The 14813-nt window shown below is 32.6% G+C and overlaps 2 protein-coding genes across 2 annotated transcripts; one reads left to right on the top strand and one right to left on the bottom strand.

The window, feature by feature from the left end:
- Positions 1-2317: 2317 nt before the first annotated feature.
- Positions 2318-5905, bottom strand: LOC114192055 (LEAF RUST 10 DISEASE-RESISTANCE LOCUS RECEPTOR-LIKE PROTEIN KINASE-like 2.1). The gene is made up of 3 exons (XM_028081610.1): positions 5096-5905; positions 3743-3781; positions 2318-3510 (listed from the first exon to the last, which is right to left on the bottom strand). The coding sequence occupies exons 1-3, from the start codon at positions 5880-5882 to the stop codon at positions 2393-2395; spliced, it is 1944 nt and encodes a 647-aa protein (XP_027937411.1). The 5' UTR covers positions 5883-5905; the 3' UTR covers positions 2318-2392.
- A 6467-nt stretch (positions 5906-12372) lies between these two features.
- Positions 12373-13358, top strand: LOC114191434 (protein MAIN-LIKE 1-like). The gene is made up of 3 exons (XM_028080606.1): positions 12373-12825; positions 12913-13180; positions 13270-13358. The coding sequence occupies exons 1-3, from the start codon at positions 12373-12375 to the stop codon at positions 13356-13358; spliced, it is 810 nt and encodes a 269-aa protein (XP_027936407.1).
- The last annotated feature ends 1455 nt before the right edge of the window (positions 13359-14813 follow it).

Raw genomic sequence — 14813 nt, 5'->3', positions numbered from 1 at the left:
AATTGTAATATTTATATAATCAACTGTGAAAATATTTTTTATACGAAAAAATTAATTAAGTATTTTTATCATATAATTAAGTTGAATTGGGTTTATTGAATTTTAAATTCACAAGGTTATTATTTAACTTTATTTTAGTCCAACATAATGAACAAAATTTGCACCCAATTCGATTTACTCCGTCTATCTCGTTAAATATAATTAGGTTACGTTATATGAGTTTCTCACTCACCCCCATAACATTTCAATCACTCACGTTACTTTCTGATAAATATTGAAACGAATATTTATACATAGTTTTCTTTCTTTATATATATATATACTTATTTTTCATTACATGTTTATTCTTACCATTAACTTATCGACACATTTTTTTTTACTATTATTATTATTATTAAAAAATATATCATAAATTTATTTTATCTTTAGTTGATGTTAAACTTTTCATTGAGATATATATATTATATATGTGAAATTAGTTATTAATTGTGATTTAATAGTGATTCGATAATAGATAGCCAATAGCATGTAACCCAATAGCTCAATAACAAGTGACGCAATAGGTCCAACAAGCGAAATATAGATTTTAGATGACTCCAGTACTATATTAAATTCACTTATATATTATAAATATGTCTACAAGATATCTATTAAAGAGTTAAAAATAATGATAGAAATCTTATTAAACACTACTTTTATTTATTTGTGAAATAATTTTAAAGTAGTACAATAAAATATAATTTGATTTTTTATGTGTAGTCTAAATTCTATTTTAATAATAAATATATGAGAAAAAAATTGTATCTTAATGATAAAGTATAAGATTAAATTGTACTTCAGTTATAACATATAGATATACCTATATGAAATAAAAGATGAAGGTGAAAAATCTCTCCAAAAACTTTATTTTAGTTTATTTCAATTTTAAGATTGAACTGAAATCACAAAATATTTCAAGATGAAAAATAATTCTTTTATCAAAAATAAACTATGTTAAATTTACACTTGTTTCATTCAGATCTCACCAAAATTTGATTTACCAAAACCCAATCTAACATATGCAAGGTGACACACGTCTAATTTAATATCATACTAAATGCACATTGATATGGCTAGAAAACATGTATTTCCAAGTCAAATAAAAAATTATGTTGATTAGTCATATATTGAATAAATGACTTATTTTGGTCCCATTTAAAAGAAATAGAAAATTGAACCTTTCATTTTAAAAAAATACGCAAATAAAAATAATTTTAATTTTTAAATGTATCATTTTGATGTAATATATATATATATATATATATATATATATATATATATATATATATATATATATATTAAATGAAAAAATAATATATTTAATTCTTTTAAAATATAGTTATTATATGCTAAAAACGGATTTTTTCTGTCTAGGTTTATTTAAAAATTAATTAGACTAAAATTAATCCCCTTCAATTTATATCGTTATTTTGTAACATGATCTAATCTGTTTTGAAACTTTTTTGGGTCACTCATCAATTTAAATGTATTTCACTTACTGTACACATTAAATCTATAAATGTTATTAATTCCAAAAATTCCGAGATCACAAATTAATAGAATATTTTTAAGAAACCTCCTAACTCGTTTTTATCCCAACGGGTACTTTTTTTTTCTTCTAAAACTATCGGACAATTGTGCCTCAGGAGAATTACTTATGACCATGTCTTAAATTTTCAATATAAAAAAGAAATTAAACCATATTTAAAAATACATTTTATAATATGTTTTAAAACATTACTTCTTTTATTAGAAAACGTGTTTGAAATGCAAGTCTACTCATAATTTACTTGCGGTTTATCCATTTTTATACTTAAAAAAAATTAACAAACATTTTTATTGACAAAGTTGATAAAATTATTACATAAACTAATTTTCTATCTTTTTATGAAAGTTACAAGAATAAAATAATAAAATTTTAAGATCTTTTATACTAAAAATAATTATTTGTCAAAAGTTTATCAAAAAATATCATTTCTCTTAAAAAATATATAAAAAATAGTATAAATCCATTTCCCGCATCAAATTTGGACTTCTTTTTCTTTTTTATTTTTTATTTCCATATAAAAAACCACTTGGAAGTCTAAAACTATGTACGACATGGGCGACTGCAAAACACCAGGTAATGTTTAAATCTTATTTAGCAAATTCATATTTTGACTTTGTAGTTTATTATGTGGTTTATTGTAAATATTAAATTACGTCAGAAAATATAAAATAAAAATTAAATTGTAGAAGTCGAAATATTATTTTCTTTTTATTTATTGTGCATAAATATTAAAATAAAATAAACAACTATATAAGAAATAAATATTCGTGTTCTAACAAATTAAAAGTAAAAAATAATTGCTTCTCACAAAGCTATAGTGTCTCCTGAGAAATGAAGCGAAGATGGTGAAGGAGAAGACAAAAACGGTTTAGGCGGAAGTTGCAATAATTCAACTTTTTTCTCTAACATTTCCACCACGCTACTTATTGTTGGTCGACTTGAAGGGTGGGTTTGTATGCACCATAAACCTACCAAAGCCATTTTTCTCATCATTTTGTCATCACCTTCATTCTTTACAATTTGCAGACCAAGCTCTTGATTTGATTCAAGACGATCGTAAATCCAATAAGGAAAATACAATTCACTTGAACACTCGATTTCAACCTTAATATTCTTTCTTCTTCCAACCATTTCCATGATCATCATTCCATAACTGTAAACATCTGATTTATGTGACACGGCGCCAAAGTTTCTGCAAAAAACTTCTGGAGCAATATAACCTGCAGTTCCTCTTGCACCAGTAATGGATATCGCACTTTCTCTCATTGGACATATTTTTGCAAGTCCAAAATCTGAAATTTTGGGGCTAAAATTCTCATCCAGTAATATGTTGTGAGGTTTTATGTCAAAATGCAAGATTCTAGTGTTGCACCCTCTGTGTAAATACTCTAATCCACGAGCAATGCCAATTGCAATGTTATACATTAGCTCGCAATCCAATTCATGAGCAACCTGTAATGGATTTTTGTCTTCATATATGAACTTGTCAAGAGATCCATTACTCATAAACTCATATATTAGAGCACGTTTAGAACCATCGAAACAAAATCCCAGGAGTCTGACAATGTTAACATGTGAAGTCGTACTAATACTTGCGACTTCATTGATAAAATCTTCTCCTTTGCCTCTTGATTCACCTAAAATCTTTACTGCAACAACACATCCATCATGTAACTTCCCTTTATATACGCTACCGAAGCCTCCTTGCCCTAACTTGTTTTTAAAAGAGTTGGTAATTTTCTTAATCTCTGAATAATTGTACCTAGTTATAGGAAGAGGTCCGTGTTCCTTCAAAAACTTCTGAATGACATGATGGGTTTGATTATCCCTCCCAAATAAAAGAGACGAGGGAAAGATCTTTGTCCTCAACCAACAAGCCAAGACCACCACCACTACAATTCCAACAACGCCCACTGCTGAAGCTGGAGAATTTATATAATATAAAAAGAAAATTGTACAGCGTAAGTATTTTATGAATCAACACATACATTGTTCTATATATATATAACAAAACCCAATATAACGTATAAATCTCTTTAATACTTCGATAGTTATCTCATGTATTATAAGAAAAAAAAAGTCTTTGTAGAATAATTAATTTTCAGACTGTAGTAATAAAATAAAGAAATTGAATTGAATTTTGTAGTGATCTACCTATTTTCACCATTGTAGCCTTGTTCTTATTGGTAATCACTGCACAAGACAAACAAAGATATCAAAGCGAATTTCAAATGCTGGATATATTATTTAGGTTGCTAATATATGATTTTTTTTTTCTTCTGCGTATGTATTAATTACTATTTATTTTGATTTGCGTCTTAAGAATATTTAAAAAAAAATATTTTGATCACTCAATGTTATTAATCATAATAATCAATATATTTTATATTGTGTAACGACCAACACTATTAATACAAAGAATGGAAAAAAAAACTTAAAATTATACGACACATTAAAGTTCAACTCACAAACTTGCATAACCAATTGAGCTATATAAACATAAATATCTTTTATATAAACATAAATATCTTTTCCGTGCTCCTCATTTTAAATATAATAGATTTAGATCTCTCGTATGTATGATTGGTTACGGTGAGAAAAAAAAAATGTTGATGAGTGAATAAACTAAGTATTTTTTATTTTATTTTATTTTTCAGTTAATTTTATATTAGTCTGTAAATTCTATTTTCATTTATTTTCATTTTCCTTTCGCAGAACATCTTTAAGTTTCTACTTTATTTTTTATTTTATTTATTTTTCTCCTCGTTACCAAACATGTCATTACAAACATTTATATTCTTTCAACAAAGTGGTAAAGTGTTACAACCATATTATTACTAAAAAATTTATATTTATGTCAATTTTGCTTTAAATTTTTTTTAAGAAATATTTATAAATTATTATGAAAATTTTGTTACAATAAATTATTACCAATTGTTTTTAAAATATTTTATATAAAACATTTTTTACAATAAATTTTGTAAAAAAAAATTATTTATTTGTCAATTAAAATTATTAGTAAAAATAGTAGGAAAAAATATTTTCTTATAAATTTTTTAATAAATTTATATAATATGAGAACTTTTAATAATATATTTATTTAAGCAATTTTCAACTATGATATTTATTTAGACTAAGTCAATCTAATTGTATGTTTCTCGGTAATTAGTTTTTCCCTTCCGAGAGGTTACATCAAATTTTTTTTTATTTGTTGATTGAGAGAATATTAAAAAGAAAATTGTTTGATAATAAAATAGAAGTAAGATAAATTTATAATATAAATATGAATATTAATTTCACATTACAGGCTATCGATTTTGCAAGTTTTAGTTATATTTAAATTTTATTTTTTCAAATGATATAATAAAATTTATTGTTGTTTTTATTGGGTCAGTCAATATCGAACCAATTTACTGACTTCTATAGTTACCTTTTAGTAGAAGCAAAAAGTAACTATTTAATAAAGTTACTTTTTAGTAAAATCAAAGAGAGAAGAGTGAGACTGACCTGGATCAACCGCACCACAGCTAGCAGAATGAACTCTGTCAGTGCAATAACACCTGAAAGTGTACAAATCTGAATCGAAACCGCACCTCCCTCCGGTGCTGTTGCAGACGCTGCAGTTACTCGCAGTCCACGACAGCAAAAACCCTTTTCTCAAAGCTTCACCGACCCCTCCTATTCCATCTTCCACAACCGTGTCCACTACCTCACCCTTGCAATTCGCTGCCACAAAGCTTATAAGCTCATCTCTTTTATCCAATGCCAAAACGGAACTCGTCTGGTTTTCTGCAGAACACCCAACCCTGTGTTCGTGAAGCGAAGGTGCGTCACAGCCGTAGAACAACACCATGTCCGTTTGATTTGGAGCAACACGGAACTCGTTACTGGGAGGAAGAGTGAGATTCTGAGTTGGAACAAGACAACCTCCGGTGGCGTTTGATTGCAAAGTTGAGAACGCAGCATTGGACACTCGCAGGGACTGATCTTGGTAGAAAATTTGATGAATGAAGTATTGGGTGTGAGAGAGATTGAGGGTAGGGGAGCCATCTGGGGCACACGAGATTTCAAAACCGGGGCTCCCACAGTAAGATTCTTGCGTTCCTTGAATGTAAAAGGGAAAGCTAATAGATTGGTTGTTGTTGGGGCAGGTTTTGGGTGCACATGCAGTGAATTTAGGGTCGACTTGAGAAGAAGTGATTTGGGCAAGAAGGTAGAAGATGATGATGAAGGAATTGGTGATGCGAAAATAGAGGGGTTTGAGGATAAAAAATTGGGAGTTTGGGTTCATCATCTTGGATTCTAGTTGTGGATGCAGATCACTGAAGAGGGAGGAAAATGAGTGTATATTCTCTCCCTGTTAACTTTTAATTAATAATCTCAACAAACAAAAGATATTTCTTCGTTCATTACAAACGGTTCCCTCCAACAGCCAAGTCGTACAAGTTTACCAACTTATTGTAAAAGAAATACTTTACTAGCCTCTTACTGGCAAATAGTGTATTTCTTTGTAAGAACACAGCTAGTTTTCGATTTCTTTTTATTATTTTCCTCCATCCAGAACTTGAAAAACAAAAATAGGACCCTCCCTTCCATTCCTTTGAGATTTCCAACTTCGAGTTACTTCATAATTTTTCAAAATATTTATGGTGTGTTTCAAAAAAGCTTATTTCCTTCTCTTTTTTGTTAAAAAATTATTCTGAAATAGCAGTGTTTTTAGCTAGTCAAAATTGGATGTGACGTATAATGTTCAAGTTGGGAGCATTGTTTGGTTTCATAATGATCACATGGGTTTTGCGCAACACTTTCTACGCGCAATTTGTTTATTTTCTAAGCCTTTGCTTCCTGTGTCCCACCGTTGACTTGGACTGAGCAAGAGCATACCAAGACTCATTTGCATTTGTGGATAGGGGAAAGAAAAACACACACGGACCTCAAGATTGTGTGAAAAAAATAATAATTAAAAAGTCCTTTTACTCTGAATATATAGCTCAAAGTATAACATTGATTATGACCAAAATCAATTAGATACTAAAAAATTAATATTTTGAAGTGTTATTTATATTATGAATGTTATGTGTTACCTATATCTCTATGGTTTTCTTTTTCTTTATTTAAATAATCTAATTCTCTCGTTACTTAATCCAACTAATGCAAAAGTGTAAATTTTTCATTGTTTAATTTTTTTTATACATGTAGGAACGACAAATGATTTCAAAACTATTTAAGTTCATCCCTATTTATATATAAAAAAAAAAAAAAACACACTCACTTTAACTAAGTACATAAACACAGTAATATTATTCGACTTCTTTTTAAAACCGAAAGGTATGCCCTGAACTATTATGTCTCGCCTTAAAATCAATACCCATACACAATAATTGCTTTCTTATACGCGCAAAAATATTTATATTAAAGCTATGTTTATATTTAATTTTATAAAATTTTAAAATATAAGTTAATTGTTTTAATTGTAAAATAAACGAAGAATTACGTCCTGCTTGTATAAGTATTATTCACGTGTAAGTGTAAGGAGTCATGGTTGAAATACAATTAAAGTTTGAGTTTAAAATCAGGGTAAGGAGTTAAAATACAATTAAAAATGATAATATTTGATCTTATAAATTGGAAATGTGGAAAATATTCCTTATGTAAATATCTCTTCTGTCATCATAATTGTGTCAATATCTGTCTTTGTATTTTATATATATTTTAAAATACTTCAAATTTTTTATTTTTAAGTAATAAAAGGAGTAGTAAAACGGATTGGACCCAATAAATCAGTCACTCGGTCTACGTTAAAAAGAACAAGATGGGTTGAAGATTTCGACCATCAGCTACGTTAAAATGTATTTTCTATTCTTAACAAAAACACATAATTCAAATATGATTGATAAATTTCTCAAATTTGGATGGTTAAGAACATCTAGAATAAAATAGTGAAGTTAAATTTTTATATCAGTGTTCTTTTTAACATGATATTAAAAACATAGTAACAAAGTTATAATTGATAGCAAGTGAGCGAGTAAAAAAATCATGATAAACATTATCATCTATCTTTATGTTTTTAAATTCTATAATTATTTGGGTTTTATTTCTTAAAAACTAACATTTTGAATACTTATATTTCAAAAAATTGAAAATATATTATTATATTCTAATAAAAAAAATGAAGAAGTACAACAATTTGGGAGGGTCAAGACTCCCTACAAATAAACAAAGTTTCGTTATTGATCGTGTCATCCGTTATCAGACTATTAATTAATGATTAGTTTCATACTTAAAATGTATATACTTCAGTGTAAAAGCGTGTGTTGAAGATCTCTTATATTGACTAGAAATTGGATAAATCTACAGTATTTAAGTGGATATACATTTTACATTACAAATCGATTTTGTGAGGTTTAGTTAAATTTAAAATTATTTTTTACCATAAATTTTTTATTTTCCAAGAGACACAAGATAATGTATGCATCCATTTTCCCAGACAAATTGTCCCGAGAAAAAATAAATTGTTATAAATTACAAAATTTTGACTTAATGATCGAGGCAACTTAATAATAAGTGAAAAACAAATTTGTAATAGAAAAGGTATATAATAATATGTTATGCATAAAGAGAGCATCATGATATTTCTTTCATTTGAAAATTTACAATTATAAAATAATTTTAGGTGTGAATATATAAATTTACATGAATGTGCAAATGAGTCAAAATGTTTCCAAGAGAGTGTGAGGTTACTTGTTCAAGGTTTGATGGTTAACGAGTGATGTCACTGTATGAATATGACCGGTGCAAAAAATAAAGGTGGAGTTCTTTTCGGAGCACCGCATGGATCTTGTGGATCTTCCATATGCATTTCACTTCCATTTCCACCATACATTCTCCAAACACAACCACATTCACAAATCTTTCATCAAACTCCCTCCTTTTGTGCTTGCAAAATTACTATTCTTCTAATACAATTTGGGGGGCTTCTCCCTGCACCCCAAACCTTCTCCTGTATCCTCAATAATTACCCTTTTGACTCTCTGTTTTCTTCACTTCCAAACCAACTCCACTGCCTCCTTCTCCTCTCGTTTCTCCTTCTCCATCCTCTCCTCTCCCTCCTGCCCTCCAACGAAAACCTCGCCTTCCTCATCGCCTCCTCCACCCACTTCCCCGCCCTCCATGGGCCTTCCCCAACCCTCCCTCAGCTCAACCTCCTTCGCCACATTACCTGCGATCCCTCCCTCAGCGACATCAACGACAATCACATTTTTAATTTTAATTTTTTTTTAGAAACGGATTTCGGAATCTGTTTCATACTTTTCTAAAACGGATTCCGAAATCCGTTTCATAAAAAAACATGAAAATTTATGAAATGGATTTTGAAATCCGTTTCATACTTTTGATTAAGGTCAAAAAGGTAATTATTGGGGTACAAGATAAGGTTTGGGGGTGTAGGGAGAAACCCCTACAATTTGAAGGTATCATACTTCTCCTGTCATGGTGATAAGTGCCAAAATTTAGTAAAGATTCATAACAAACTCTGGCACTTATACTTTAAATTTGTGTTCATTTCATATTGATTCTCCCTAAATCTAAGTTTTAATCACATGCTTCCAAGTTTTGATTTAAAGAAATCATTTGATCCTATTTTGTGTGTTTTTCAGGAAAGATTAAAGAGAACTCAAGAAGAGTGAAGGAGAAAGTAAGAAATAGAGAAAATAGGGAAGGAATGCTGTTAACTTCGCTCAAAACCAAAGCATTCTCGCCTAAGCCAAAGCCACTACCGCCATTCTCGCTTAAGCGACGCAGAATCTCGCTTAAGCGAGAGTTCGTGCAGTGGGGACCCTCTCTTGCCCCCATACTCGCCCAAGCGAGCTCAGATGCTGCCAATCTCGCCTAAGCGAGACCCTTTCTTCAGCTTGAAGTACTCTTGCTCGCTTAAGCGAGATGTTGGCTTCAGCACATCTCGCCTAAGCGAGAGGCTTTCTTTAGGATGAAGAATGTTGTCTCGCTCAAGCGAGACTTTGGTAGCTTGAGCGAGACTTCGTGGGTATATATTCTTCATGCATCAGAAAGTGATTTTTCAGCTTGGAATTTTGGGAGAGAAGAGGTCCATGCTGCAGAGTTGATACCAGGAGCATCAGTTTCTCATTTTCTTCTTCTTCTTCTTAGCTCATAGGATTTTGATAGCTACCATGAGTGGCTAATCTTCTCCGTGGGATTGAATGTAATCTACTCGAACTTGGATGTAATCTGGTGATATTTATATATAGCATTTCTGTTTTACTCAGTATTGGTATTATTGTTCTACTCTTAATGCTTACTTCTATCTGATCAATAGATGTTTTGATTTTGATTTTTAGAACTGACTGGAAAGTATTTCTGAAAATCTGATTTGAACAATGATACTTGATATACTGTGATGCTAGGAATAGATCTCAATATATCAATTGCTTTTAATACTCGACCGTAATGCTGGATAGTTTGTTGAATATGTGAGGAATCAATATTCAGGAAACCAATCTTATGAATTTTATACGCGAGGGATCGGTATAAATGATTTTTGAGTGTGCATCAATATTGGTATTTTCAGATGTTATATTTTATATTCATCCAGATTACAGACAAGGGAGATAGCTGAAATTCAATCCCAGTTTCTTTTACTGTATTTTTCTAAACTTTTCCGCTTTTACTGTATTAATTTTATGCAAAGGTTAATGTCAAATCAAATTTAAAATCTCTGTATATATATGCTGATCGAGATAATTAATTATTTCAACTGAATCCGTTCCTCGTGGGTTCGACACTCTTACTTCAAATCATTATACTACAGTTGACTTTTGGTACGCTTGCCAAGAGATTCAACACATGGCCCAATTATCATCACATCCTCTGTACGGGGGCTTCTCCCTGCACCTCCAATAAACTCTCCTGTACCCCCAAAACCTTCTTTATTTCCAACGTTGCCCCTGCTTAAAAAAAAGTTATTGTGTCTGTTTTCTCAATTTACTGCGTACCCCCCAAATACCCCTGCACCCCTCACACCCCTCACCACACTGCACCCCCAAAACCCCTCTACCCGCACCCCAATAAAAAAAAGCAGATTCTCTCCCTCTCCCTCTGCACGCTGCACACACTGCACACACTCTTGAGAATCTTTGACCTACCTCCCCACCCCCACAAAGCTTCCTTCTCCCCTTCTCCCCCACTGCACCCCACAAAGCATCCTTCTCCCCTACTCCCCTTCTCCCCCACTGCACCCCACAAAGCATCCTTCTCCCCCACTGCACCGATTCATTCTCCCTCTTCTCCAACAAATCATTGTCGCCGCCACGCCATCCTTTTCTCCTTTTCTCCTCCACACACCATTCTTCTCCCCACCGTCGGCAACCACCTTTGATCCTTTCCCGCGGCTTCTCATTTGCAGGTAAGTCATACTCGTTTTTTGTTTTTTAAAATTATACAGTGTATATTTTTATTTGAATGCATGTGTATATTTTTATTTGAATTGATTTTATATGTAGGTTTTTACATGTTGTTAAATCTGGAACGGTGGGTTGGGTTGATTAGTGGTGTGCGTTGGAGAGGAAGGGTGTGGTGTTTTTATTTTTTTTAAGGAAACGGATTGCGGAATCCGTTTCCCCATTTTTCAATTTTTTTTTTCAAAACGGATTCTGGAATCCGTTTTTATTTAATTTTTTTTTTTGGAAACGGATTGTGTAATCCGTTTCCTTTTTTTTTTTACAAAACGGATTTTGGAATCCGTTTCGTTATTTTTTTTTTTTTTGAAACGGATTGTGTAATCCTTTTCAATTTTTTTTTTTAAAAAAATGGATTTTGGAATCCGTTTGACGTTTATTTTTTATTTTTTTTTTGAAACGGATTGTGTAATCCGTTTCAATTTTTTTTTAAAAAAAAAACGGATTTTGGAATCCGTTTGACATTTATTTTTTTTTATTTTTTTTGAAACGGATTGTGTAATCCGTTTCAATTTTTTTTTAAAAAAAAAACAGATTTTGGAATCCGTTTCACGTTTATTTTTTTTTTTTTCAAAATCCGTTTCTGTTTGTTTTTTTTATGCGTTTAATGTTTTTTATATAAAAATTCGTTTGATGAAATTGAACGTGCACTTGTGTTTGTATGAGGAAAAGAAAATAAGGAAAGATGAGTGCGAGTATTTATTCTTTTTTATTTATTAATTTGTATTTTATTTTATTACAGATATGGTTAGGACCAGAGGAAATATATCTAGACGTGGTTCAAATGATGCACCCGAGAGTTCCACACAGGGTGCTGCACGAAAGAGACCGACAACATCGGCTCGTAGAAGGGGTCAGCATGAGGCTAATGTTGTTGAGGATGACATTGTTGAGAATGAGGTTCCTGACGTTCCTCGGGAGGACGACCAGGTCATTGATAACGATGGTGGAGGATTTCCTGGTGGGCCGTATGATACATCTTTATTGACGCAGTACCAGGATCATGTTGCACGCATGATATGGGATGGTCAGGTGAGTAAGAAGTTTTTATATAGGTTTAATTTTTTGTTGTTGTTAAGTATTTTTATTGTTGTTTGTTTCTTCTGTTAGGATCGAGCTGTGAAAGTGGTCTCCCATATTAAAAAAGTTAAGAAATTAGGACGTCCTCACCCTGCTGTTGCACCTTTTGTGTTAGCTTCGGGATTATCGTCTTTGTGCGACATTTTATATGAATATATCGACCTTGGGTTAGTATTGGGTTTCGTGGAGAGATGGCATCTCGAGACTAATACTTTTCATTTACCCATTGGGGAGATGACCATCACTTTGGATGACGTATCGTCACTTCTCCATGTTTCCATCAGTGGAAACTTTTGCTCGACTGAGAATCTTGAATATGAAGATTCTGTTCAGATTTTGACGACACTTCTTGGTGTTGACCGGGCCATGGCATGTGTGGAGCTGAATCAAAGTCGGGGTGCACAGGTCCGACTGAGCTGGCTGAGGGACTTGTATGACAACTGTTGTGAAAACGAGCAATGGGAGTTTGCTGCACGTGCATATCTTTTGCATCTTGTAGGGTGCACGATATTTGCTAACAAAAGCGCCACCTATGTTCGTACACATTATCTGGAGCTATTTAGAGATCTCTCCACATGTCGTACATATGGTTGGGGAGTTGCTGCTCTTGTCCACTTATATGAGCAGCTAGGAGATGCCAACTTTGCAAATACAAAGCAATTAGCTGGATATCTACCTCTTCTGCAGGTACCCATTTATATAACATTTTATTCTTTATTTCACTTGTTTTTAGTTTTATATGACAATGGTTAAATGAAATATTATTTGATACAGGCTTGGATATACGAGCACTTCCCTACATTGGGAAGGAAGCAAGTACGGGATACATATGTGGAGACTGAACCCCGTGCTCTACGTTATGTCACTGGACGCGCCATTTCCGCTATAGCTGATGTTAGAGTCCAGTTGGATGGCTTGACATATGATGGGATGATTTGGAACCCATATGTAGCACACAGAGCTGCACGACAACTGGTAACACATAGCATGTTTTCTGGCTTCCTGAGGGTTGGGACCGTCGTACAACGTCATTTGCCGGAGCGTGTGTTGCGACAATTTGGCTTCATCCAGCCTATTCCACGACCGCCTAGTTCGGTTCCCATGATGGACTTTGAGGCTATTGATGATCAGTGGAAAAAGCACGAGCAGTTTGTTGTACATCAAGTGGTCCAAGCACCAGCTCCCTTTTCATGTTCGGATGGATATTTGCAGTGGTTTAGGAGAGTCTCCCATCCATACATTTTACGTGGAGCTGAGGCTGACCGACCTAGCCTTGTGCTTGTGCCCCGACTTCGTCGGAATTTGCCAGATGACATAACAGTTCAGAGGACGTCACCGTCATCATCTTCCAGTGGTTTATTGGTATGTCACACATTTAGTTGTTCATATTATTAGTAACTATTAATATTTGACATTAACTTGTTATTATGACAGGGTCTCGTGAAACGCATTGTAGGTGGTCTTCAGCGGATGATAGACTGTAGAGATGTTACTGAGGGCACAGTTGCCTGGGATCGCACTCATGAGTTATTGCAGATGGCTCAAGATGGACTTGAAGAGGAAGAGACTAGAGGAGGACGTAGAGTTCGAGGTCGACGACCATCTACGTCTGGATAGTCGATTTATTTGTATTTGATGTTAGAGTTGACATTTGTATTGGATTTTATGTTAAGATATTTCATCTATATATGGTATTTTATATTAAGTTATTTAATGTTAGCAATGAGGCCAAAATATATATGTCCCTTGGCCAAAGGAGTTAGAATTTTATATATTGGTAAAATAATTACAAACTACAACAGTGAAATACTTAAATACAATAAACAAATATCAGTCTTCCATGAGATCTACATAACTACGATCCACTATGTGTAAATCTAGGAATGCTTGCATCCTATCTCTATAAAATGATGTCCACCCTTTTGCCTTTGGGTAACAATTGCTAGATGATATGATATCCACTGTCGGTAATGGACAGCCTTCTTGTAGACGAACCTGTAAATACGCAATTAGTCAATAGAGAAATAAAGTTATTTATAAAAATAATATATATATATATATATATATATATATATATATATATATATATATAAACATATATACCTGAACAAAATGAGAATTGTAAACATGTCCGATACAAATTAGTCGATGTTGACTTTGCGAAGTAGGTGGGGATGTACGAAGTGGGAATATAGTCAAATTCTGAATTGATGACAAGCACACGAGGATTACATTATACCGATTAGCAATCGCATACCCCATGTCTGGTATAGTCATCCACTTGTCTCGATTAGCCTGTATATAATTAATTAGATTATAATAAAACAAAATCATAAAAAACTTGTAATACATAAATTTCAACAGTGGTGTATAGAAGTTATACCCCTGATGGTGATTGAACTAGCAAAGACTTTCTCAGTTCTTCCAGACGATCATAGCCTCCAACTAACGTTGCATATTCATCTCGCCATTGGCTAAGTTCTTTGTATAGATCATGTCTGATTAGAGGCCACGACTCCTCACCCATACCCAACAATGCAGCAATGCATCTATATCCACAATGACCGTCCGCCACAACATCGACAACATCGAGTATATATGGATGAAAAACAGGATTGAACTGTTCTAGCATGGGTATTACTTTCTCTTCAATTACACGTTTGCTCTTCACCTTG

This window comes from Vigna unguiculata, chromosome 7 (assembly GCF_004118075.2).
Source record: "Vigna unguiculata cultivar IT97K-499-35 chromosome 7, ASM411807v1, whole genome shotgun sequence".
Classification (NCBI taxonomy): Eukaryota; Viridiplantae; Streptophyta; class Magnoliopsida; order Fabales; family Fabaceae; genus Vigna; species Vigna unguiculata.
This window is presented reverse-complemented; position numbering and strand designations above follow the sequence as displayed.

Excerpts from the sequence above, each read along its gene's own strand:
- LOC114192055 (XM_028081610.1), bottom strand. The coding sequence starts at position 5,882 with ATGATGAACCCAAACTCCCAATTTTTTATCCTCAAACCCCTCTATTTT. Across the intron at positions 3,782-5,095 it reads CTGTGGTGCGGTTGATCCAG|TGATTACCAATAAGAACAAG; the intron begins GTCAGTCTCACT and ends TGTCTTGTGCAG. Across the intron at positions 3,511-3,742 it reads GGCTACAATGGTGAAAATAG|CTTCAGCAGTGGGCGTTGTT; the intron begins GTAGATCACTAC and ends TAAATTCTCCAG.
- LOC114191434 (XM_028080606.1), top strand. The coding sequence starts at position 12,373 with ATGACCATCACTTTGGATGACGTATCGTCACTTCTCCATGTTTCCATC. Across the intron at positions 12,826-12,912 it reads GATATCTACCTCTTCTGCAG|GCTTGGATATACGAGCACTT; the intron begins GTACCCATTTAT and ends TATTTGATACAG. Across the intron at positions 13,181-13,269 it reads ACAACGTCATTTGCCGGAGC|TGGAAAAAGCACGAGCAGTT; the intron begins GTGTGTTGCGAC and ends ATTGATGATCAG.